The 27,950-nt window shown below is 44.0% G+C and overlaps 1 protein-coding gene across 1 annotated transcript; it reads right to left on the bottom strand.

Moving 5' to 3' along the window:
- Positions 1-282: 282 nt before the first annotated feature.
- slc16a4 (solute carrier family 16 member 4) lies at positions 283-27,950 on the bottom strand. Its single transcript, XM_061258906.1, has 9 exons — positions 27,835-27,950; positions 16,815-16,932; positions 16,232-16,364; positions 15,505-15,648; positions 14,906-15,067; positions 13,615-14,232; positions 4,504-4,715; positions 2,331-2,424; positions 283-482 (listed from the first exon to the last, which is right to left on the bottom strand). The coding sequence occupies exons 1-9, from the start codon at positions 27,885-27,887 to the stop codon at positions 283-285; spliced, it is 1,734 nt and encodes a 577-aa protein (XP_061114890.1). The 5' UTR covers positions 27,888-27,950.

Here is a 27,950-nt window from a genome sequence, read left to right as displayed (position 1 = left end):
TGGAGCAGGTCTGAACTGGTAAACCAGTTGTTTCAAATCCTTGTGTGAGCTGGTCAAACCAAGTTGAGTATGGAGCAGGTCTGAACTGGTCAACCAGTTGTTTCAAATCCTTGTGTGAGCTGGTCAAACCAAGTTGAGTATGGAGCAGGTCTGAACTGGTAAACCAGTTGTTTCAAATCCTTGTGTGAGCTGGTCAAACCAAGTTGAGTATGGAGCAGGTCTGAACTGGCCAACCGGCTGTGCGTGAGCTGTGGATTTCGGCAGGGGCGGGGCGGGGCCTCCTTACACCACGCCGTTGCGCAGTGGCTCGGCGCGAAAGCACCCGTTGGTCCTCCAGTCCTGCCGGGCGGTTTGGGAGGCCCTCCTGCGGCTCCACCTCTGGGCTAGCGGCTCCAGGAACAGCGACACGGACGACAGCAGGTAGCACACGCCCGCCAGGTAGAAGGAGCAGTCGTACGTCTGCGTGTAGTCGTACAGGAAGCCTGCAACCCACGGGAAAAACACGGGCCTTCACACAAACGGCACAAATCGCAGACCCAATCGGGGTCTGTGCTACAAAGCAGGATTACTGAGTTTTCTGGGTAACTGCAGAGAATAAAGCCTGAGACCCATCCAAATCTGAAGAAATCAAGAAATATTTTTTTGCTCATAAATGTAATAATTTGAATACCTTTTCCCATACACCTCTTTCTCCCCTTTTCCCCCTAAAGTGGTATTCTAAACAGTGGCCCATCAATATGAATGGCAAAGAAGCTCATCTTTGCCAGTGTTCTACAATGACAGCGCTGCAGATAACCCACTGTCCATCACAGCTGCAGTGCACATTCCCTCCAGCAGAGGGCCCTGTTCTTGACAAGCTTGCTGGCGTTTGGGGCCCTGCTGCTCCCTGCAGTCAGACGGGTAAACAGCCAGGCTCTATTACTAAACAACACCTCTGCTGCCACCACAGTTACCCCTGGGTATCCATGAAGTGTCCACTGTCGTCGAATGTCTTTCTGTTTCAGGTACACTGCTAACCTAGACCCCAGACAATCAATCGCTTATGCCCACCAACATGCTTTTTCTGAACAAATTGCACATAAACAGAACATCAACTGAAATATTATTCATGGCAGTTGAAGCGGTCGCTTGCAATGTGTTTATCTTGCATGTTCATATCTGGATGACGACATTTCCCATATATCGTGCAGCCTGACCCCTCCCAGACAGGAGAGAGAGGCTCTGTGTGTGTGTGTGTGTGTGTGTGTGTGAGTGTGAGTGTGAGTGTGAGTGTGAGTGTGTGTGTGTGTGTGTGAGGGGGGGGGGGGGGGTGTGTGCGAGTGTGTGTGTGTGTGTGTGTGTGTGAGGGGGGGGAGGGTGTGTGTGTGCGAGTGTGTGTGTGTGTGTGTGTGTGTGTGTGTGTGTGTGTGAGTGTGTGTGTGTGTGAGTGTGTGTGTGTGTGAGTGTGTGTGTGTGTGTGTGTGTGTGTGAGGGGGGGGAGGGTGTGTGTGTGTGTGTGTGTGTGTGTGTGTGAGGGGGGGGGGGAGGGTGTGTGTGTGCGAGTGTGTGTGTGTGTGTGTGTGTGTGAGGGGGGGGAGGGTGTGTGTGTGCGAGTGTGTGTGTGTGTGTGAGGGGGGAGGGTCAGGCTAGGGTGTGGGTGTCACTGGGTTCAGGGGTTCAGGCAGTGTAGCTCCCTTAAAGGGGCCCAGATTCCAGGGGACTGGGTGCTGATCTCTTCTTCGAAGGGGCCCTTTGATCGTCCAGGACATCTGGCAGGAAGATCTGATTCAGAGCATCACTGTAATCCTCTGGCAGCCATTCCAGTTGGACAGGGACATATGCAGCTCCGGTGCAGCTGATACGCGCATATTTTATGTTTGTCTGAGAGACACAAAACCTTCGTTGCCAACATTGTGAAATGTTTTGGATGACAAATGTCCATCCAAACTTTTGGATGACAAATGTCTAGAAAGATCTCTGAACAACCTCAACAGCTTTCAAAGCAAATTAAATAATGTTTTTAAAAGCATGCATGCATGCATACACACACTCACTCACACACACTCATAAGTAATCTTATTAAGCCCACACAGTGGCAATTGTTCCTCACTGTTACAATTGCGCACACACACATAAGCAGACAAAGCCAAGTGCTGTGTTTCTTCAGACACACAGCCCACATACACAATCTGCTCCACACACCGTCTTTTGGGTAACTCTTAGCTCTAAGCATAATTGCTGTTATGTATCATTAGTGGAAAGTGGAACTATGGATACCACTTTTCTTAGTTAGTGGTCTTGGTGGTCTTAGGACCACTTCCCAAGAAGCCCCATTTCCCGGGGGGGCTCACCTGCGAGGGGGGGCCCTGTGAGGCAGCCCAGGCCCACGAAGAACATGGAGAATCCCATGGAGTTATTCAGCTTCTCCGGGCCAACCAGGTCAACCTGCAGGAGAAAAAACAAGCACAGGAAAAGCACATATCAGGCACAGTCAACAACAGGTGCATTGTCACTCATCCCCCAACATCATCACTCAACCCCAACATCAACACTCATCCCCCAACATCATCACTCAACCCCAACATCAACACTCATCCCCCAACATCATCACTCATCTCCCAACATCATCACTCATCATCACCCATCTCCCAACATCATCACTCATCACCCAAAATCAACACTCATCCCCCAACATCAACACTCATCCCCCAACATCATCACTCATCCACCAACATCATCACCCATCTCCCAACATCATCACCCATCCCCCAACATCATCACTCAACCCCAACATCAACACTCATCCCCCAACATCATCACCCATCTCCCAACATCATCACTCAACCCCAACATCATCACTCATCATCACCCATCTCCCAACATCATCACTCATCACCCAAAATCAACACTAATCCCCCAACATCATCACTCATCCCCCAACATCATCACTCATCCCCAACATCATCCCCAACATCATCACTCATCTCCCAACATCAACACTCATCCCCCAGCATCAACACTCATCCCCAACACTCATCACTCAACCCCCAACATCATCACTCATCTCCCAACATCAACACTAATCCCCCAACATCATCACTCATCCCCCAACATCATCACTCATCCCCAACATCATCACTCATCCCCAACATCATCACTGATCCCCCAACATCAACACTCAACCCCAACATCATCACTCATCCCCCAACATCATCACTCATCCCCAACATCATCACTGATCCCCCAACATCAACACTCAACCCCAACATCATCCCCAACATCATCACTCATCCCCATCATCACTCATCCCCAACTTCATCACTCATCACACAACATCAACACTTACCTCCCAACATCAACACTTATCCCCATCCTCATCACTCATCCCCAACATTCATCCCCATCATCATCACTCAACCCCCAACATCATCACTCATCCCCCAGCATCAACACTCATCCCCAACACTCATCACTCAACCCCCAACATTATTACTCATCCCCCAGCATCAACCCTCATCCCAACACTCATCACTCATCCCCAACATCATCACTCAACCCCCAACATCATCCCCAGCATCAACACTCATCCCCAACATCATCACTCATCCCCCAACATCAACACTCATCCCCATCCTCATCACTTATCCCCAACACTCATCCCCAACATCATCACTCAACCCCCAACATCATCCCTCATCCCCAACATCATCACTCAACCCCCAACATCAACACTCATCCCCAACACTCATCACTCATCACTCATCCCCCAACATCAACACTCATCCCCAACACTCATCACTCAACCCCCAACATTATCACTCATCCCCCAACATCATCACTCATCCCCCAGCATCAACACTCATCCCCAACACTCATCACTCATCATCACTCATCCCCCAACATCATCCCCAGAATCAACACTCATCCCCAACATCAACACTCATCCCCCAACACTCATCACTCATCCCCAGCATCATCACTCAACCCCCAACATCTTCACTCATCCCCAACACTCATCACTCAACACCATCACTCATCCCCCAGCATCAACACTCATCACTCATCCCCCAGGATCATATCTCATCCCCCAGCATATAAAGTAGAGACTGTTCCCCAGTGGAAATCCCAGTGGGTCAGCAGTTTCTCAGATACTCAAACCACAGTGTCTGGCACCAACAATCATTCCACAGTCAAAGTCACATAGATCACATTTCTTCATTCTGATGTTTGGTCCAAACAACAACTGAACCTCTTGTCCACGTCTGCATGCTTCTATGCATTGAGTAGCTACCACATGACTGATTAAATATTTGCATTAAACTGGTGTGCAGGTCTATACAAAAGATGAGTGTATATACAAAATATCATCAGACCCTACACAAATACCAGACCTCTCCATTCTGCCACCTCTGTGCCTTTGGCAGCTGAGTGTATGTAGCACCTGAGTGTATGTAGCCACGTTTTTGGTGGGTCCCTAGCACCTGTTGCCCCAGGGAGGGGGAACAGAGGGGGAAGCACACTCACTAGGACGGGTAGGAGGAGGGCCATGTACCCTCCGCAGAAGATGGCGAAAAAGATGGCGTACACCATGAGCAGGATGTAGGTGTCGGCCAGCGGCGACAGCAGGTTGACCAGGCCGCACAGGATCAGGTAGGCCTTGTGGTAATGGTACTTGTGCAGGAAGTTCCTGTCCGTCAGCCATCCGGAGGCCAGCTGGGCCACCGTCTCTGTGATCCCTGTGGAGAGAGAGCATCGCCATTACTGCTGTTACAAACAAGCCATACTCATATATTCAACTATGGTCCCTCACCCTATTCTCACAGACCTTTATAAAGTTACTAATCCATCCAGCCATTATCTAACCCACTTCTTCCTGGTTAGGGCTTCCGGGCGTGCCGGAGCCTATCCCAGCATGCATTGGGTAATAATAATAGTAAACTGTATTTGTGTAGCACCAGAGATGCAGCTCAAAGTGCTTTGTATTGTGCATAATAGGAAAGGCTCACTTGATTATTAAGTATATCACCCTTGTAAGTAGTGAGATGTGTACAGTGCTTTTCAGGGAACAGTGCAAGTACAACAGAATATTGTTATAGGGTATTCCAAATTTGGTGAAAGACGAGAAAAATATATTTAGGGTATATTAGGGATACTGTTACCAAAACACAGTAAAAGTGCAAAAGTACTTGCTTTTAAATGTACTTAAGTATCAAAAGTAAAAGTACTGTGATTTAACATTTAAAAGCAAGTACTTTTCTATTTTTACTCAAGTATAGGATTTGTGTATTTTGTCCCCCACCGTGGTTGACTGAGATTCATGCAGTAGAGTGGTTAACTGGCATGCTATTCAGTACAGTATCAATAAGTATTCTGGGGAGCTGGATATTGTAGCACACAAATCAAGCGATGAGTCCTATGACAAGTAATATATTTTCATATAGCAACTTGTATTACTTGTATTATATTGTATTATAATGTATTATATCAATGCATTATCTCCACAGTTTGCTTTGTCTTATGTGGTCTAGCTGTGTACGGTGTTGTTTGATATGCTTGTAGACTAACTTTAGCTATGAAAGAACAATAGCTTGATAGCTTGACAGCTAACATTAGCATTCTTCAATGCTTATGCAGCTTGGAGAATCGACAGGCTGGTTGGGTTTAGCTGGTTCTTTGGTGGAGCCATGCACTTATGAACGAAGTCAGTACCTCTTTCCTCATCGTAAGTCTGACTGGCCACCAGCTGCACATTTCATTCGTGAGAAAATGATTATTATCTCAGGAGCATTGATGGAGGTATCTGATACCCTGGAGAGATGCAGGTTGTGCTGGTTTTTGTTTTCACCCTGATATCAGCAACCAATTCAGACCCAAGGAACCAGGTGAAGTGAGCTAACTGTGAAATAAACTGCTTTCACTGATCAATTAAGTGCTAAGTAACAATGAGAGCCAGCACACCCTGCGGCTCTCCAGGACCAGGAGTGAGGACCACTGTTTCAGACTGACATAAGCAGAAGACGGATTATGGAGTGTAAAGAAATCACAAATTCGTAGTCAATGTAATTTGTTTTGAGGAAAAGCATTCTTCTGTGTGGGTGTCTTATTTTTAAAACATCATAATGTCGATATGAAAAAGTAATAAAAAAGACATAGCCCCCTTTCAGTGCCACACTTCTGCTGCATGGCCCAGTGCCACAGCGTGTGTCATGGCTCAGATAATCACAAAATGGCAGTCATGATCAAGAAGTCCAAGGAGCCTCTGGCTTCTTCACCACCCAGATCCCGCCCTCAAGCTGTCCCAGGGGAACACCACGACCGACCCCAGCTGGGAAACTGCAGCCCTGGTGTCTGTCCCAGACCGTCTATGGACCTGCCAGTCAGGGGGCCCAGATCTCTCACTCTCCTCTCGGTCACTCTGATTGGTGGTCAGGGCCCATGTGACCAGGGCAGATGGAGCACAAAACTATGCCCACGGGCTACGGCACTCTTCAGACTGCGCTCTCCGCCTTTGATGTGCTCTCTGCTCATGTCTGCCAAAGAAACCTTCACTGATGCCGCGTGTTTGTACAGATGGCCTATGAGGTACAGACCAGGGCAGGAGCAATCCCTCCTCTTCCTGTGACAGGGGTGGGCAATTCTGGTCCTGGAGGACCAGTGTGTATGCAATGTAATAAATGTAACTAAAATGTCATACCATACAGTATAAATGATTGGGCCCATTAAACAATTAATAGCAGGAATAATTAAGTTGACATGAAATCAATCTTGCATAATAATAAAAAAACTGGGATTTACTGGGATTTAAAACCAGCAACCCCTTTTTTGGCACTCATGACCTCCAAACCACAACCCAACAACAGCACTCCACAGCAAAAGCGGATTTGACACAGCTCTATTTCCTCCTGGTCAATGTTGCATTGTCCCTTTCAAAGCTGTATCTGACACCCCAGCAGGAACGCCTCTAAAGATGCCCCGGGAGTTAACTAAGCCCAGACACAATCTGCAGGCATTGAGCTTTCCGTGCTGTTTCAGGGAAAGTCTGCAGAAAATCAGCAGGGTGATTTGTTTTGCTCCAGAAGTGTTTGATGGCTAGTCACTACTTTAATCAATGTGTTCTGAGCAAATAATATAGCCACACTAATGTGTTACAGGAGGATAAAAGAAAAATCAATTGACTAATAACCACCCTCTATTATACATACACCCACTGAATATACACTCTTTGTTAGGAACATTTTTTACTTTATTACACCTACTTATTCATGCGATTATATAATCAGTCAATTTTGTGGCAGCAGTGCAATGTATACAATCATGTAGATATGGGTCAGGAGCTTCACATCAACCATCAGAATGGGGAAAAAATGTGACTGACCATGGAATGATTGTTGGTGGCAGACAGGCTAGTTTGAGTATCTCAGAAACTGCTGATCTTCTGGGATTTTCACACACACTAGTCTCTAGCGTTTGCAAAGAATGGTGCAAAAAAACAATAACAAAAAAAAAAATTAGATAGGATACAGCAGTAGAAGTCTAAAAAATAAGTCTAACGAATACCTAATAAAGTATTATATATTGATTAATTTATAACCACTCTCTTCTGCCCACACTGCTTAGCTCTGGGTCTGTTTTTATTCGAAAGGCCAACGGTCAATGACTCTTGCCTCTTGTGGAGCCCATATGTTACATGTTGCCAAATGGGGGAGAGGTTAATGTCGGAGATTGCCTATTGACGACTGAGCTCTGCTCTAAATTCCCTGTATTCTCAAAAGCACAGAGGCCTTGTTTTGTGAAGCCGGTACAGGAAGGTAAACTGGTCAGCAGAACAGCTGAATGTGTGTGCATATCTGTGTGTGTGAGCATGCGTGTGTGTGTGTGTGTGTGTGTGTAAAGGTGTATGACTGTGACTCTCTCGCTGCATGGCCTGGTGTTGGTGTCTCCTGGTCAGGGTTTCGTTGCATTATTGATATTTTAGGAAAGGCTGGCGGCAGCATTCTGTCCGAGATCAATTGCGCTCCAATCAATACCGCTATCCTTTGCAGCCGCACCACAGATCCAACTGACACTCTCACCTTCAGAACACCAACTGCAATGCCACCATCGCCCTATATACAGAGCAGTCCAATAGTATTTGGACAGGGGAACTTCAAATAAAAATTTTTTTTCATGTTTTAGCTCTGTACTCTGAATTTGAAATAAAACAATGACTATGAAGTTAAAGTACAAACTTTTAGCTTTAAGTTGAGGGTTTTTATATCCATATTAGGTGAACAGTGTAGGAATTGTAGCTGTTTTTATACTCTTGATGCAGTTTTTTGCCCTCAATAGCAACCTGGGGTCCGACAGATGTGTTCTGCTTGATGTTACTACCAAAACTCTGTTCTACCCTCTAAACTGAGAGTTGCTCCAATTGACGTTCAGTTAAGAGTGGCTTTCCCCAAACCCCCAGGACTGAGTTGAAAAATAAAATTTGTCATTGAATCATTTTTTTAAAAGTGAAACAAAGAGGGGAAAAAAGGTGAGCCTTGAACCCTGATCTCCTGCATGAGACAATCACACGAGCCACAACCTGACTGACTGATGAGCAAACATGCAGGGGTGCGGTATTACAACACAAGATTACCCTTTTGATGCAACCATCTGCACCCGGGGTGCTGTTGAGGGCAAAAATATAGGTAGCCTTTTTATACATAGATATCCATTATACAGATGAATAGATCTGTTAAGTTTCATTGCTAGTTCATGCATAAAAGAGCTAGCAGTAGGTCTAGAGATGATTCTACATTTGGAGTTGTTGTCTTTCAACATGAGAGACAACACCTCACCTCCCACCTTATCTGTCAAACATGGTGGAGGTAGAGTTATGGCTTGGGCGTGTATGGCTGGAAGTTGTGTTCATTGATGATGTCACTGCTGACAGCAGCAGCAAGATGAATGCCGAAGTATACAGAAACATCTTGTCTGCTCAGATCCAAGCTAATGCCTCAAAACTAACTGGATGGTACCAAAGCACACAGCCAAAGTGTGTGAGAGTTTTTTGGGCCAAAAAATTGAATTTTCTTAACTGGCCAAGTCAATCTCCTAATATCAATCCAATTGATCAGGCATTCAGTTGAGGATATTACCTGATATTAAAAGACTGCAACCAGACTGGGGTTCAAATATATGATGATATTAGATTCAATTATGTGTATGAGTGCCAGCTGCAGATTGCACATGTATCCTGATGATTTTACTGTGTGCCAGTACCAGGGTCATTTATAGAGCTTAAAAACAAGGCAATTGGTTGGAACAAAACCAAGTATGCAGACTGACAATCAACACTCATTCATGCAATTAAATGTAATCATGGTAAGAATTTGGAAAGGATCTGACCCAGAGCTGTGCTGCTTTATATGTATAATAATTTGTGTGCCAATTACATAATTTATAACCAGCTACAATAGTCTGGAAGTACCCTGTACAGTAGGCTACTGGTCAAACCATGTAATTGAGTTGATCAGCTGCCAAATTTCCTGAGGTCATAAACTCGGACAGCCTCAAGAAATCAATAAATTTGTGCACTGATTGAAAGAACTACAGCTTATTTTAGAGTGAGCCTGTTAAGCCAGGTTCATTTTCAGGTGTTAGTTTAATGAAATCTGATCTCTCTACTCTCAAACAAGTAGATCACTTTGATAAGAAGGGTGTGTGTAAGAATAACTTTCAAATTGGATGTAGCCTAGCCTATATCCGAAGTGAAAACGAAAACACACACCTTGTTTGGCAAGGTGCAGACCAACAGGTTTAAAAGTAAATGCACTACACCACCTGATTTAACTAATTAGTTTATTATCTGAACCAAGCAGGTAAAATAATTTGTGATAATCCGGTGGTGTAGCGCACGGTCAGAGCAAATACCTCCAGACAATGCGGCCCGCAGGACGAGGAGTTGAGTAGCGCTGCTATAGAATAAACACTCCAGGTAGATTTATTTTTAAAGGGCCAAAGCTCCCCTTATTTTATACTAAACACCTTATACTAGCCATCTACAAGTCATGTTATGTACAACTACTCCGAATCCAAATCTCAATCCAATACAAACATCTTGTCCAAATCCATCTCTCAATTTCCAAATATCTCTTTAAAAACATTTTCCATTCAAACTTTTCAATTTACTATTCACTAAACTTATCTAGGGGGGAGGAAAACCCCCCAGAGCAGGCAATCCAAATCACTAAACTATCCATAAACATAATCCATTCCATAAGCCAATCCATACAATTCATCCCACGCCTCTTAATGGCATTTGGCAGATGTCTCCTCACCTTCTCAGCCCTGCCACATCTAGCAGTCCTGTCCTAGATCCCTGTCCTCAAATCAAGAACAGACCGAACCAGGTCCTGGAGGCACCCCTCAGCACTGAACAAGGCCTGGCCAGACATTCACACAACTTTCCCTCTGCGCTAAAACACACACAAAGGAACATGGCCCTCTTTCTCCCACTTCATACTCTGGTTAGCTTAATAATCACTATGGCAGCCCTGAAAATGTGATTACCACAGCAGCAACACAGAAACGTGTGCTAATATTTTGGCATTGTTATTAATACTATTCTCTCTCTCTCCCTCTCACCCTCTAAGTCTATTCCTGGGGTCCCATGGTTGTTCAGCTGCTGTGTTACCATGCCTCCCCTGACTCCATGTTGCATCCGGTCAGTGTTTAGATCGTAACATCTTCCAGTAACTACTAAACAGTTATTTTCTGTTTAAGACTGACACAACCCTTTTGTTTTCAAAGTCATTTTCAAGCTAGACTATTTTAAAATACCGAGGTCCCAACAGTGATCCCTGGGGGACCCAACTTCCTGTGACAACCTTCTCAGATATAATCCCTTCCATTATTACTCTCCATTATTACCACCCCCTTCAAAAGCCTGTAGCCTAATGGTTAAGGTACATGACTTGGGCCCGCAAGGTTGGGAGCTCAAACCCGGTGCAGCCACGATAAAACCTGTCTTGAGCAAGGCCTTCAACCCCACATTGCTCCAGGGGGTTTTGTCCCCTGCTTAGTCTGATCAATTGTAAGTCGCTTTGGATAAAAGCATCAGCTAAATAACTTGTAATATAATGTAATGTAATACTGAAGCACCACTCAGTGTCAGCACAACAGCTCTTGCCAGAATTAGTCCAACAAAATGCTGACACATAGCTAAAAAAAAAGAACAGCAGATACAGCTGTACAATGTTTATGTACACTCAGCAAGCGACAGGTATCTCCTAGTGTGTCACCACTTAAACACAGAAGAGTTGTGAGCTTGTTTGAGTACTTTAATCTCAGCTGGGTTCCTCAGGCTTCCCAGCTGTCTCTGCACCATGTGACTTCCTCCTTCTACATCCAGTTTCTGTGAATGGGAAATGCGGTTCGCCCTCGCAGATTCACAAGTCTGCTCGTGTGTCTCTATCCGAAGTCAGACAGCGCGTGACAGGCATTTGTAACCCGGCCCTCTTCTCTTAATAGACTTCTCCATCTGAACAATAACGGGGCAGACACTTTTAACAAAGGGAGCAGCCCAGTCCCACTGTTAAACAGGCTATAAAATGCATCGAGAGCTCTCCGGCTGGCTGGTCACAAAAGCGAACCCTGTTGGTTGGCGGGACCGGTCTTTGTGCGCGCCACTGCCCTAGCCAGCCGCTTCCACACTGCGCCGAACCCAGAGCCCCCGCGTCGCCAGGGCGCCCACTTCGCCCGGGAGACCGTTGCCTAGCAACTCTCCAGGGAGTTTGCCAGTGGTGGATGGCCTTGGGGACGTATGGGCAGAAAGGATGTGTGAACTTCCAAGGGGAGGAGGGGTGAGTGTGTGTGTGTGTGTGTGTGTGTGTGAATGGGGGGCAGTGGGGGGGGGGGGGGGGCCTGGATGAGTGAGTTGGTAACTGCTGCCAGTCTTGGAAACATTTCACACACCGATGGAATTCGCTGAGCGAGTTGGGCCTGCTCAGATGCCCATTGTGCCAGCGATCCTTTCCCAAGGAGACAAATGGGGTATCGGGGTGTGACTGGAACACCCTTTCAGCGGGCCTGGAGCCCAACCAGTGCTCCCCCCCCGCTCCCCCTCCAGACAGCTTTATTCGCAACCCCCCCACAATCCCCCTGCCCAATTCCTCACTCTACACCCAGCGCTACTCAACTCCACGCAGTGTCTGCAGGCATTCAAACCTCCCCGTGCGCCACACCACCTGATTTCACTATTCACAGTATTTTACCTGCATGGTTTGGATAATATGCTGATTAGTGAAAACAGGCGCAAGGTTGAAGCAAATGCCGGCAGACACTGCGGCCCGCAGGACATGGAGTTGAGTATCGCTGCAGACACTACGGCCAGCAGGTCATGGAGTTGAGTAGCGCTGCAGACACTGCGGCTTGCAGGTCATGGAGTTGAGTATCGCTGCTCTACCTCATTCCACACACTCACCCCCCTCCTGCATTTGGTCTGCAGCCACCCAAACTCAAGAGCTAACGTCTGTATTAATTCTGAAAAACAACGAGTCATTGTTCTCTTCTGAGAGTGCAATGTAGTACTACTGACCTGACAGATCTGTTAGATTTACAATTCTTTAATGAGCCCATGGATGTTCTTCACTGGAGTGACCTTTGGCTGTTTTCGCTACCGTGAGTACTTGTAGTACCCTTCAGCGCACCTGTCAGACATGTACGTTTGGAAATGAACAGCTCATCCTAGGGCCGTAGATTCGGTTCCGCCATGACAGATGAATTTGCTCGGTTAGCAGGGTGTGTTTGTTTTGGCAGTCTTGTGGCACAAAACATTTCTGTTCCTGTATTATGGTCCCATCAAAGGGGTACCTATGAACCAGCCTCCACGGCTAGTGGGCTAAAGTTCAGCTTTTGCATAAGATCACTCATTACATAAGACCCTGAGAAGCTCACAAATAATTAATACCCTGGCTGAGGGCGTTGTGAACCACTCTAACTTTATATCACACTGGAGGAGCTGGGAGAGCTGGTGTTTTTAAGAAAATTAGTGGGCGTGGCCAGGCAGATATCGTCTGGGGCACAGAATCAGGGTTATTAAAGCATGGTTGACGAGCTATAACAAATAAAATGATTACTCACTGGCATTCACTCCATTAAGCAGACATGTCACAATCTGTCTTAGCCATGTCTTGCTTGCAAAGAATTAATAGCACTCCACGCCCATGAGCAAAAACAGAATGTACAATGAGCAAATTATATCTGGCTGGTTATCTGGGTTCAGCATGTAGGAAGACACTGAATATGAACTTCGATTCATCTGATCTCAAATCTCTCACAATTCATCTGATCTTCAGCGAATTACTATGCCGTTTTAACCAAAGAACCTGGAACCAAAAGAAACCTTGGAAGAACTGAATCACGATGACCCTGCACTGAAAGTACTGTCATTTTACATACAACCATGCAAATACTACACTGCTGACAAAAGTCAAATTAAGTGATCAGCATACAGCATAACCTTTGGGTAACATGAATAGAACATGAACATGGACCAGAAGGTACTTCTGAGAATACAAATGAAGCATTTCCAAGTTTGTGTTTCACTGTAGAACCAATAATGGTCTTGTGCACTGATGGTCCTGTGCGATATCTCGCCAGACTCACCGGCAACGGAGATGATGAAGGACGCGTCCATGGGGTCGATGTCCAGGGTCCGAGCACGGGCTGACAGATGGAAGTAGGGGATGAAATAGGCCAACTGGCTGAAGACCAGCGACCAAGTGTAGATGCAGAAGAAGGGGTTTTTCAGAAGTGCAAAGTCCAACACTTTGGCCCTTTTCGAGGGCTGCTCTCCTGGTACGCTCACTGTTACCGGAGACTTCCCATTCAGCTCCTGGGTCACCTCTCCAGACCCAGCCTTGCAGTGGTCCCCGTCTTGACCTCCAAGCCCATTTCGGACCAGGCTTGTGAGATCAGAGGTCAGTGGTGCTTTGAGCTCTGGGACTTGCGGTTCCGGGGACGGGGAGTCCCAACGGGGCCCAGAGGAAGGGTCCGTTTTGGCTGTGCCGTTGGTTACGGGAGAGGAGCCATTCAAGCACAGCTTTGGAGCCTCCTTCTCTGTTCCACTCATTTGGCTGCTGGTGTCTTTGTGAGTTTGTGGTGAGGATGTGGGAGGTGAGGAGGAGGAGGAGGAGGAGGAGGGAAACCTGACGTGGAGGGGTCTAAGGAGCATCCCGGAGGCCACCAGATTCAACATGAGTCCCCCCAAAATCAGCAGAGCCCCTGTTTAAATGATAAATGATAAATGATAGCCACTGGTCTCAATACCATTCAGGAATATAAATGACTAGATAAATATTATGATTAATAATTACATTATTTAATATCATACACTAAAGAGTGTTTGACAGTAAAGGGTCAAACACTCACCTCAACCTCAACCACAATGTGTATTGCTAACTTCCCTTCCATATTGATCTAAGATGAATGTAATTGTCAGTTTCTCAATAACTTACAAACTGGGGACAGGGACTTCTTGGGGCCTTGAACATGTCCAGTGTCCAATGGTGAACTGTATAGTAACTTTTGTGGTGCAATGTTTGAAATTGTTGGCAGTTCGCTTTTACTGAAGCTAAAGTCCAGAGCCATGGGAAGCTAGTACTTGATGCTGCCTAAAGCTTATTGAACCAAGAGTACTACGTATCTAGAACTGCAAGGATTGAAGATATATTCCTTGGGGTTTTGATACTTTCAGTGTCTTGCAAATAAGTGTTCTGTAGATATATATTTTTTAAATACAAAAAAAACTTTTTTTTCATTCACCAACAACAATATGATTCATAAGAAGAAATGTCTCTTACTTTTTGAACGGAAGTGATTTAATTGAGTAGCTTGTTTACTGAAAGCCAGTAGTTATGTGGCAGGTATATGTGGCTGCTGTTTTTTTGTTTTGTACCTTGCCAGGCGTACTGGTCAAGCAGGAGCTGAGTGAAGGGAGCCAGTGCAAAGGTCAAACCCATTCCTGATCGACCAATCGAGTACGCCGTGGCCAGCCTCTTCCTGAAATAGGTTGCCGTGACGACAGAGGTGGCTTGATACAGCAGAGCAAAGCCCATGCCTGCAGGAAACACAAACAAACACACTAACATGGAGGTTCACCATAAATTACAGAAAAGCCGCTGTCCTCCACTTCTTTGCCAAGAACTACAAGGTCTTGTATTCTCTTCTTGTCCAAAATAATTGCACACTATTCTGTCAATGAATTGCTTTATCCTCAAGGACACAGTAAGATATATGACTCAAAATGTTTTTGCAAGTTTTGGCACATTTAACCACGGAGCTTTAACCAAGATCGACCACTTCAGTCAACACACACTTTATACAAACGTCCTCGGTGTGCTCCTGTAAGGACTTTTTACCTGAGGTCTGAAGTGAGACTTGAACCCAGGCCTCTCGCTCACCCAAAGTTTCCGAAGACAAAGTCAGCTACATCTTCACTGTGCTTACTAGCGAGCTAGCCGAGCTGCAGGCGTTGTGTGATGCAGGTGGACCTACCTACAATCAGCCCCATGCTGACGTACAGGAACACCGCACTGGTGGCCAGCATACTCAGGAGGAACCCAGCACTGACCAGCAGCGCCCCAACAATGGAAGTCGTTCTGTTCCCAAACTTAGCGCAGGCCACAGAGGCCAGGGGACCTATCAAGGAAACCCAAAAATGTCCTTCAGAGTGCAAAACATTGCAAAGGAATGAAAGAGGAAAATGGCCGACTGGGAATATGCAGCAAATTACAGAGAACTAAACAGGTCATTCAAGGCAGGGGGATCACTTTCCAGTTTGTCAATATTGGCTCAATGTGGTTTTTCAGGGTTTTTTTCCCTATAGATATTGTCAATTATGAAGCGTAATGAAACAAACTGTAAATGGTTCTGCACAAAAAAATAGATTTATAGATGGTGGTTTGTTCGATAGAGTAATTGAATGATTGATTGATAGATTGGTTAATTTGTTGGTGAATGCATTGACAGTTTGAATGATTTATTGAATGAGTGATAGTTTGACGACTTGATTGATTGGTTGACTGGTTCATTTGTTGGTTGATTTATTGATAGGTTGAGCGATCGAATGAGTCATAGGTTCATTACATGATAGACTTGATTGATTGACTTGACTTGACTTGACTTGACTTGACTTGACTGACTGACTGACTGACTGACTGACTGACTGTTTGAGTGACTGAGTGCTAGTTAGCCTCGTGGGGGTCTAGCTGTGGCCCCTGACCTCCGGACAGCCGCAGACTGGACATGATAGATCCGATCCAGCTGATGCTCTCTGCTGAGCCGCCAAACTCATCCTGGAACGCCACGAAGAAAATCCCAAAGCTCTTCAGGGTTCCCATCACCAACACGTTTACCTGAGCCCGCAAACGACAGCCAATCAGCTTAATGCCTGCTTACAACAAGCCAATCGCCTTAATGCTCACACAAGTGGCATATCAACTTGAAGCCTGTCTATATAGTATCTAGCCAAATCTGAAAAACATACTTTTTAACAAATGCCATAGGCAACTTCTAGATAGTGCTGCACATGTTCAAAAGTTACTTATATTTACAAGATCTGGTGCACAAATTTTCCGAACAATAAAGGGATCAAAACATTCAGTTTCTTATGATCTTTTTGTAAGCTTTGGATAACATGGTTTCAGTAATGCTTAGAGCTCAAGGGTCTTGCTGAAAAAGGATGTGTTGAGCATATTGGTAACTATCAACACATTTCTTAGTTTTACACTAAAAAGACATAATAAAAGGTAGAAACCATCAAACAAAATTATGAAGGTGGGCAGGAAATGACCCGGGCAACGTACCAGGAAGCAGTGCAGTACAATCATCCAGCCCCATCCCCCGTCTGGGGGATCTACATAGTGTACCTCCTTCTCCTTCTTCTCCTCCCTGAAAATCTTCATCTTGGGTGACTTGAACTCACTGAAAAAAAACCCACACTAACTCTCAAACATAAATCACCTCTTACTCAGACGCAAGCTACAATCATACTTGATCTGTTCATCTGAAACCACAAGCAAATAAGGTTTGTGCTTTCTGAATATGAACTCATTTTTCTGAAAAAAAAAGAAAGAAAGAAAACCAATTCAGGTGGCTTCTTTTGAGAGTGTTCTCTGCCCCCCTTATAGGAACAGAATATGCTTCAATATATTGTAATGAAACATATCATCAAGATCAGGTAAAGAATATAGGGCCAATATTTCACATTATGCTTAAACATACCTTGCTGTTAAATATAGTATCATTACTTTTTTTATATATTGCAGTATATTTTCATAAGGACCTGTCCCACTTCATTTCAGAATGCACTGGCAGAGGGTAGGGGTATACCACGTTACATGATATCCTTATCATATCCTTAGATACGTGGCACCGCTGTGCAGCCATTTTTATTGATTTATCCAAAGCCTTTGACACTGTTGACTTTTAGTATTGGACTTGTCAGAACAAACAGTGTGTTTGAAAACAATTTATGAGGTAGATTGCAGTGTGGGTATTTAAAAAAATTTTTAATATCCAAGGGTGTGCCCCAGGGATCAGTTCTAGGACCATTCTTTTCACTATTTATATTAACAGCCTTGGTCATAATCTATCCAATGTAAACCTTCATCTTCATCCTGATACTGATACATACTGCTCCAACACAGAATCAGGGTCTTTTCCAGTTCTAACTTGCTTTTAATACAGTAAAAGGCACAGGAATCCCACGCAGCCATGGACATAACATGCAAACTCCATGGAGATAGGTGCCAGTTATTATGGCACTGACATGACTTGCTGGTTGTTTGCATGGAGCATGAGCTACTCCTGGAGTCCTCTGGAATAATCTGTTAATTCCGTCAGGCACTCTGCTTTTTGTCCATGCATTGCAACCTTCTCAGCTCTCACTGGACTGAGAAACTGTGGACTGAGAAAACTGTAAACTATAAACTCAGGTAAATAAACTAAAAAATTTGTAACACGGCTGCACAGAAGTAACAGCTTAAGTGAGCCTGTCACAGACCCGGGTCAAATACATAATTGTTTTGGATTCAAATACTTTTCTTTACTTTACTGAGCTTGTCTAGTATATTGCCTGATAATGCTCATGGCTTCCTACCCTCACAGTCAGTCTCTGCTTCACCTCATAATGCTCAGTGACCTGCACTTCAGAAAATGAGGGCGATATGTCTGTAATACTACACTCCATAAGAAACACAGGAAAGAATTTCAGTTTCTTGAGCAGGCAGGTGTGCATTATTAAGCTCCCAGTGCTGGCACCTGACCTTCCCATTGACATTGGCCTTTTCGGGGCTACAAACTGTCACAATAAAATACAGTACACCCTGTCACAGTAAAATATGGTATACCCTATCACAGTAAAATACAGGACACCCTGTCACAGTAAAATACGATACACCCTGCCACAGAACACTTGCTTAGGTATACATTCAGAACAAGTTCCTTATGGGAAAAAAATCAATTACTGTACAGGCTTTAAAATACAGCATTATCCTCGCATGGTTCACAGACAATTGGGACCACAGGTGAAGAAGTATCTCGGCATACTTCATGACAGGCAGTCCTTTCCATCACTGAAAATGCTTAGACAGTTGTATGTAGAACTGAAGTGTCTTGTTTTTTGCATCTCCATTAGTCAAAGTGCAAGTTCTCCTGGACCCTTAGCCTGCGCTAGCACTGTGCAAGGTCTCCTGGACCCTTAGCCTGCGCTAGCACTGTGCAAGATCTCCTGGACCCTTAGCCTGCGCTAGCACTGGGCAAGGTCTCCTGGACCCTTAGCCTGCGCTAGCACTGGGCAAGGTCTCCTGGACCCTTAGCCTGCGCTAGCACTGGGCAAGGTCTCCTGGACCCTTAGCCTGCGCTAGCACTGGGCAAGGTCTCCTGGACCCTTAGCCTGCGCTAGCACTGGGCAAGGTCTCCTGGACCCTTGCACAGTGGATCCCTAGCATAATCACAAACTGATAATAATCCTGTTTTCGTCTCACTTGCTCAAATTACACAGACGGCAGACAGCCAGCTCCATCAATGTTTACCGTGTGTGGCAGTAATGCAGTACGTGTAAATATTTAATTATTTTCCATCTCTAGAAGCGGTGAACCATGTCATCGTCAGCAAATTGATTGTTTTCCCCCAAAGCACCGTGGTTAAAATTTGATTAAAGGGTGACTTTACATTCCTTCAGTTCCAGATAAAAAAATATGCCACCTAAAATATTTGCGTAGCAAATAATGTCAACCCGTGATATAGAACATAGATTAGGTAGATTTTCGGTGACCTATTTCATGACTTATTTTATTTCACATTTAGCCTTGAAATATGACTTGTGTTTTTTTATCAAATCCGCTGCTAAACTAAGGAATTTCTTTTTATTTTTGTGCGTTTTCTTTCTTCTTATTGATGCTTAAGACATCAGACAGCCACACCACTGACAGAGCACTTTCCCCCCAGTTTGACCCATTGTGACGAGGACAAATGAAGAAGACATCTGCAGGTGTGTGAGGACTAACTGACCTATCCACAGTACCCATGTGCAAACGTTTTATAAAAATCATGAATGTTGATGAATATGTTTTACTAAATTAAACATATAGAAAGCATATTTATTTTTACATGACTACGGCCCCTTTTATATACAATATACAGTGCAGTCCGGAAGTTTTCGGACAGTGACACATTTTTGTTGTTTTTGTTCTGTACTCCAGCACACAAACAGTTGAACAATCACAATGTGGTTAAAGTGACTACATGGTTCTTACATCCATATTGGGCGAACTGTAAAGGAATTACAGCCCTTTTCATATATAGTCCCCCCAATTGCGCATTCTGCATGCTATACATACAGTATATGATTTTACAAACCTTTTGTATGCAGGTATGCCTCAAAGAAAAAGATTTATGACCTCAAAGATCGAGATGCCAAACTGCCAATCCAAGACTGGGATGTATTTCTGGGACCGGGAAAGGTAGGGAGTTTTAAAAAAAACTCAATTGGGCAGCAGTTTGAGATGCACAGAAAGGGCATTTGGCTTCTATGCATCTCAAAGTCAGTCTGGATTGGTCGGAAACACTGGTTGTGAGCAGAATTCCCAGTTGGTTATGATTTGTAGTGACAGTAACTGATGGATACACTGAACTAAAGGCCACCAATGATAAATACGAGATCACAAAATTCAACCACTTACTTGGAATGAGTGTTGCACACTAAATAACCATTTAACACCTACATGTCTCACATACATGTCTCACATACATGTCTCAAATGCAGTGTCTAAAACTTTATTCCAGCTGGAGGTTTCATGCAAATTTATAAGTGAAAAAAATAATATTTAAATACATAATCAGATACAGTTTCAGGGTATATTCAATCAAGCAAACTAATTTCTCTCTGAGAAATATCCATGGAGATTCTTATGAACGATGGTAGGTGCAAGCGGGATGTAGCGGGTTTAAGTTTAAGTAGGACACTTAGGGTTATAAATGGGTTATAAACCCATAATAAATGCCTACAGTTCAGTGTTAGTTCAGCCATGATGCTCGACTATTCAGCCAATGGCAGAAGAACGTAATCAGAGTTGTCTTTTAACAAAAAGTTGGGGGAGCGGGTGTATGTTGTACAGGTGCATATGTGGGTGCGAGTGGTGACAAAACAGCTAGTTATTCCAAATGTTAAAAATTTATTTTCCGATAGTTTTTCAAGATTGTATTTTTTTTTTGGCTCGACTAAATAGACACGCATCTAAAAAATCAGACACAATTTAATCAAACCCTGTTCTCAAGTTATGTTAAGCAATCAGAGAAGTGTAAAAATATCAAAATGTTGTACATATTCATAAGAACAACTTAAATGGTCTTTGAACCGGCCTATATTCTTCAACTTGTTGTTTGCGATAGGAATGGCAAGAACAGGTTTACAAAGTAGTTTGGGAGTTTCTCCTCAAGAAAAAATTAAATAGTTCAGCTTCAGAGCAGTAGAGCTACAAAGCTACAGGCAGCTAGTAAGGAATCTTCCTGACCACCAGAATGACCAGACATTCCACAGCCACATGCTTAATCAGGTTTAATGACTTGTGTGGGTGTGCCAGATGTAAGATGTCATGGGACCCAAGATTTACTGAGTCAAATCCCTTTCATATACTTTGTAAAGCTCAGAGTAGCCAAACCTACTGAGGTAACGGACTCCAACTCCAGCTTCAGACAGTCAGGCCTGCCATAGGGTGGTGAGGATGGGGGTGGGTGGGGAATGCATATTTAAAGAAATATGATTTCAGTGTGTTTGCATTCTGAAATTTGTCCACCAAATGCTGTTTTCCCTGGTCATGTGTCTGGTGGGACAATCTTGCAAACTATTCAAATGATGATGATGCACACAATGGAACTTGCAAGCCGAATGCATGAGCAAGTCTCTAAAATGCAAAAAGCATCTTTAAAGTTAGGTTCGATGTTGCTGAATATTACTGTGTCAAACTACATTGTTGGCTGTCTCTAGGCAGTCCTCTGTCACCAAAATACTCTACCTCTGTATTATCTAAGAAAAAAACAAGCACTCAATGTGCTCCGAGTAATGGCATCCCTTCGAATGGGTATTCTGTATTAGGAGTATGAAATCCAACTTTGGTAACTCTTCAATGTATCTTGTGATAGCTGTTATGTCATGTGTATGACAGTGTTATGTCAGCCTTATGGCGAGGGGATGACAACCAGTCATCACATATGTTGCCAAATGGACCAAAATGTAAGAATTAAGGATAGCAATAGACCCCGAAATATGAGACCAGCCACGTACAAATGAGTAGGGAGCAACTGTGAAGACACGTCGCACCTAACTGTGAAGACACGTCGCACCTAACTGTGAAGACACGTCGCACCTAACTGTGAAGACACGTCGCACCTAACTGTGAAGACACGTCGCACCTAACTGTGAAGACACGTCGCACCTGTTTCACAGCACTGACAGAGCCTCACCATTCAAGCGTGAATCTGTACTCCCTACTTTCCTGGAACGACTTCAGCATCTATGTGCATTACCATAAGTAAATGGTTGGCATTCATATTGTGCTTTTATCCAAAGCGCTGTACAATTGATGCTTCTCATTCACCCTTTCACACAACAACGTAATCGGCTGCCATGCAAGGCACCAACCAGCTCATAAGGGGTTAGGTGTCTTGTTCAGGGACACTTCGACACACCCAGGGCGGGATCGAACCGGCAACCCTCCGACTGTCAGACGACAGATCTTACCGCCAACATCGGTAAGCCAATAAGCCAGTAAGTGAACAAACATGGCTGCAAAGCAAGTGATAGCAAAGTGTGTTGACCAAACAAAAGATAATAAAATACAGCTAGTTTTATGTGCACAGTAGTATCTCATGGCATCTTCTGTTGTGTGTGAAAATCCCAGGAGATCAGCAGTTTCTGACATACTCAAACCACCATGTCCGGCAACAACAATCATTCCACGGTCAAAGTGACTTAGATCAAATTTTTTCGCCATTCTGACATTTGGTCTGAAAAGCAGCTGAACCTCTTGACCATTTTTGCATGCTTGTATTTGCATTTAGTTGCCGCCACATGATTGACTAATAAAATATTTGCATTAACAAGCTGGTGTACAGGTAGGTCTACGTAATAAAGTGTCCACTGAGTGTATATAATATCTTATTCAGGGGAGATATCAGCAGAATCATCGTCTGATGTTTGATATCAATATGATTTTTAAAAATCTATAGCTAGCTAGCAAGCTATTTTTTCTATTTACAATGCTAACTACAAGCTAATTAATTAATTAAACGGATTGTCCCAGAATGTCAATTTTGACACTGGTATTTCTCTATGGTGCAATTGTGGACACTCAAAATGTACTTATTCAGTGCTGGGTATGACTGCATTATAAAACCTTAATCCTAGTTGTCATGGTTGTAAGATGATCTAAACACTTGTAAATACAGTATTATTTTATAGTCTCCTGTCTATGAACAGTGCAGTGTAGGGGAGGCCTGTTGCACATGTATGTAGCGTGTTGTGATAATGGTCTCGCACTGATAACCACACAGGCCTCGGCTATCTCCCAGATGTCCCCGCAGACAGTGATAAGCTAGGCGTGTAGTACGGGCAGATGCTGCTCCTGATCCAGTGGCTGATAAGCTAGCTGTATGACAGAAGTAGCTTTTAGCCGTTTCACACACTTTCTCTGCTTGTGCGTGTCAATGAAGGGGCAATGGCCAGAGGACGGCTCAATTCGGCTTTCCCAGGCAAAAACCAGCCATCACTTAGCCCAAATATCTAGTATGTTGTTCCATTAGAGGTGTGTGTGCAATGGACAATGGTGTTTTCCTGCCTCTCGCCCAATGCATGTTGGGATAGGTGCCAGCACCCTCTGCAACTCTTTCCCTGTATAAGCGGGTTAGATAATGGATGGAAGGTTGTTTTTTGTTTTTGGAGCTAAATTCAGTTAAATATTGTCTCTGAAGGAAGACTCATATATGACCCATTACCGCAAAAACTAAAGCAAGAGACATACATCTGGGGGCACAGTCTAAGGGCACCTGGTTCAGCCATACAAACTGTAAAACATTCCCTACACAAGTAAAAGTCCTCCCCAAAACCACCTGGATTTGTTCATTAATATCATTCTTAAACCAGGAGGTAGAACTAATTAGCTAAATCGACTGGCCGAGTTCATGGGTGGAAGAAACACAGGGGGGACTTTTAGCCTTTGACCACCAGACTTTTCACCTCTGGTGTCCTGTGCATGCATCCTGTGGCACACCAGGACCGGACATCGCCACCCCTCTCTTATAGCACAGTTAACAGCAACGAGCATCAGTGATTTAGTGAGGGCAGAAGGCACTTGTTTCAATCTTTGAATATAAATGATATTTATTGCCGTAACAGTACTCCTTCAAAGCTGTATTTTTGATAAAAATTTTGGTTCATGTTTCCTTTAAAAAAGGAACATTAAATTCTTAATGTTTTTTCTATGATTAACACAGCTATTTCGTTACTGCGGACACTTCAGAAAAATGTTGCCAACTCGTTTACACAAAAGGTAGCCACTGAACTTTTATTTATGTGTATATGCACCTGGGCTGCTAGGCGGCCCATCTGTATCAAGGAGCAATGCTGTAGTGCAGGAATGAGACCCACGGTCTCGGATGGAATCTGGACTGTGCCGGTGCCCAAGGAGTTCCACAAGTGCCAGCTGTCAGCTAAATGGCCGACTACACTTACGTTAGGCCGGATACTTTTAGACACACATTTAAGGATTGCTCCTTTTTGTAAACGAAACAATTTGTCTCCCCACTGCCAACACCCCTAACTGGCTTCTATTCTCACCGGGCTAGCTCCTGAAAAGATCGGGGGACCCCCCTGGCTGGTAGATACAGAGTGCGAGCGACAGCTGATTCCACAGCCCAGGGTACAGGAGTGCTGGTTAGGGGCCCACATTTCATGTGCACTGCATGTTAATTTGCAGATGAAATTTCTTCCTCTGATTTAACTTTATGTGAGCCTGGCCGTGGACCGAGGGGTGAAAAGACGCAGGCTGGTGACATCATATGTTTTGGAGGAGAACTGCAGACATCTTCATTCTCCGGAGTCGGCAGTGGAGACTGAACATGAATACTGGATATTGGAAAATGGATATTACAAACTAGGGTGGGAATGGGACATATGAAAATTAAAACAAATTACCAAAATATACTTGTATATGCACACACTTCTAATTATATTCCAAATAAATGCATCCTATTCCACTATATTCTTGATTTAAACAAACTATTTACCAGCAAACGCAAACAGTATTTAATGCACTGATGCATGAAAGGAGGACTGAATGAAAGACAGAGCAGACACAGCTTGTGTAGGGACAAAGACACAACGGCTTCACGTTTAACGGAAAGTTAAATAATAACATTTCAATAATAACACGCACACTGCTTACGGTGAACTGACATTTGGCTCTTCCCCAAATTGCTGGAAGGGGACAATAAGGTATATCTATGTGCATCTATGGTATGTACTACCGTACATCTAAACGATAATAGAAAAACCCACAGGACAGGATGTGCACTGAAGAGGAATGTGGGTCGGGAACTGCACCTTTGGTCTCAGAAAGTGGTTTCAGATTTCACTGTGGGGAATATGCATTGACATTGACATTTATCAAATTAATTTGTCCACCATTTTGCCACACCATTTTATGGTTTCCTAAACAGCATTGGTATAATAGGGGCAAGCACACATCGAAAATATTAAGGTACAGAAGAACAAAGGAAGACAATAATACCTGTACACAACTGATACTGTCTGTTTTGCCTCCATTAAAAAATTATGTGTGTCAAAATCAACTTGACACACACTTTTAAGAAGCAAGAAGGGGCTGGTGGGCTCACCAATGGCAAACGACCTGGTAGACCGCGGAAGACCAGTGTAGTGGATGACAGAAGAATCCTTTAAATGGTGAAGAAAAATCCCTTCGTAACTGGTCAACAGATCAAGACCACTCTCCAGGATGTAGGTGTAGATGTGTCAAAGATGACCATCAAGAGAAGACTACCCCAGGATGACCTCAGAGGGCTCACCAAGCTTCAAGCTGGCAAGCTTCAATAATAGAATGGCTAGAAATGTACATTAAAAAGAGTTCTGGAACAAAGTGTTATGGAAAGATCAGACAAAGATCAACCCATACCAGAGTGATGGAAAGAGTGTGAAGAAAAAAGGAACTCCCCAAGAACCAAAGCACACCACCTCATCTGTCAAATATGCTGGAGGTCGTGTTATGGCCTGGGCATGTATGTCTGCCACTGGCTCACTTGTGTTCATTTATGATGTAACTACTGATGGCAGCAGCAAGTTGAATGCCAAAGCATACAGAAACTTATTGTCTGCTCAGATCCAAGCTAATGCATGGTTGTTGTCCAAAACTGATTGGACAACACTTCATCATGCAGCAGGACAATGATTGAAAACATACAGCCAAAGCAACAAATGATTTTCTTCTGGCCAAAAAGTGGAATGTTCTTGACTGTCCAAGAGAATCACCAGACCTCAACCCAACTGAGCATGCATTTCACTTGCTGAAGACCAGACTGAAGGCAAATAGCCCCCAAAACAAGCAGAAGAGTACAGGCCAAGCACCACCAGGAAAGATACCTACAGTATATCTGGTGATGTCTATGAGTCATAGTCTTGAGGCAGCCATTGACTGCTAAATATTTGCAACTAAACATTGAACATGATGACTTCATTTCAGTTGTGCTATGTTAAGTTTGTCCAATAAATTTTGGTCCCCTAAAATTTGAGTTACTTTGTATAAAAAGGGCTGTAATTCCCAAATGGTTCACCCGATAAGACCCATTATTTTATTATTGTATTTTTTATTGAATGTCCCTTGTTGTTATGTTTCAGCATGGGTCTGCAGCCTTACACAACCTATTTGGCCAAATGGAGATCTGCTCTGAAGACAGGCGGCTGCTTGATTTACTACGATGTGCTCTCCGGTCCTGAATATGCAAGCTGAAGACGAGCTATGGCTTCTCTCTGGAGTGCCTCGCCGAGCACAATGCACTCTGAAAGTATAAGTTATTAATGTTCAGCGTTCACTGTCAAATCCCCTTTCAGAGTTTAAAATCCAGTGTGAGGGGAAACCCAACTTGTTCCACAGACAAACTGAGAGCCTACAGTCATATTTCTGGTCCAAAAACAACCCATCCGCATTTTGCACTGCTGAACATATGATTTTTCTATTTAAAAAGTTCATGTTTACATTTTACATTACATTATTGGCATTTGGCAGACACTCTTATCCAGAGCGACGTACAGTTGATTAGACTAAGCAGGAGACAATCCTCCCCTGGAGCAATGCAGGGTTAAGGGCCTTGCTCAAGGGCCCAGCAGCTGTATGGATCTTATTGTGGCTACACCAGGATTAGAACCCCTGACCTTGCATGTCCCAGTCCTTTACCTTAACCACTACGCTACAGGCCGCCCTATATCATGTCAAGTCCATGTCTTCTTTGTAGTCCGAAATTGTCCTATGTTGTCTGGGCAATTCGGCTAACAAAAGTTCACCGCAGGGTAACATGTACACTTTGATGTTTCGATATGCAAGCCAAGTGCAACACCAAACAGCTGGCTAAAACCGATGAAAACAATTGATTGATTTTGCCCCAGAATACTGGTGTGCTCTTGCTGTCAGCAGTTGGAGAAATACTGCAGTTCCCTTTGAAACGTTCCCTCATTGCTCTGGATAAAATGCCAAATGCCATTAATGTAATTAATGTAAAAACAATCAGTTCAGTTGATGTTTGCAAGTAACTGTGGCATTATATTTGGAGAGAGATGATTGATTTTTTAAAATGTAAATCTTTGGCGCATTGATGGCCAAAAAAACAAGTGATCCTTAGAGGTCCATTATATCGCTGCAAACTGCATCTAAAAAAAATAGCCAAATCTAGAAATCTGACTGAAGCTATCTGAATTCATAGCACTATCAGTCCAGATATGGATGAGTGGAAACATATTTTAATTCTACCTTTGGGTGAGCTGCCCATGTTCTGTTGATGTTTTTAGATTTTTGGCACCATGTTGTGCATGAAAATCCCAAGAAATTAGTTAATTTCTGAAATACTCAAACCACCCTGTCTAGCACCAACAATCACTCCAAGTTCAAAGTCACTTAGATCACCTTTCTTCCCCATTCTGATGTTTGGTCTGAAAAACAAACTGAACCTCTTGACCATGTCTGCATGATTTTATGCACTGCCAAATGATCGGTTGATTAGATATTTGCATGAACAAGCTGGTGCACGGGTCTGCCTAATCACCAGACTTCTCTGACTCCTCTGTTGTGCTGCCTCAGGGCTCCTGCCTCCTGCATGTTTGCACTTCCAGGTCACGTCTCCGGTCCGTCCCAGCCCCCCACTGGTGCAGTGAGCTTCCC

The sequence above is a fragment of the Conger conger genome, chromosome 10 (assembly GCF_963514075.1).
Source record: "Conger conger chromosome 10, fConCon1.1, whole genome shotgun sequence".
NCBI lineage: Eukaryota > Metazoa > Chordata > Actinopteri > Anguilliformes > Congridae > Conger > Conger conger.
The sequence above is the reverse complement of the archived record's forward strand: the minus strand, read 5'-3'. Positions and strand labels throughout refer to the sequence as shown.

Coding starts and splice junctions, on each gene's coding strand:
- slc16a4 (XM_061258906.1), bottom strand. CDS start 27,887: ATGCAGGAGGCAGGAGCCCTGAGGCAGCACAACAGAGGAGTCAGAGAA. Junction 16,933..27,834: donor AGAGGAGTCAGAGAAGTCTG/GTGATTAGGCAG, acceptor GTTTTTTTTCAG/TGAGTTCAAGTCACCCAAGA. Junction 14,233..14,905: donor TGACCAGTACGCCTGGCAAG/GTACAAAACAAA, acceptor TCATTTAAACAG/GGGCTCTGCTGATTTTGGGG.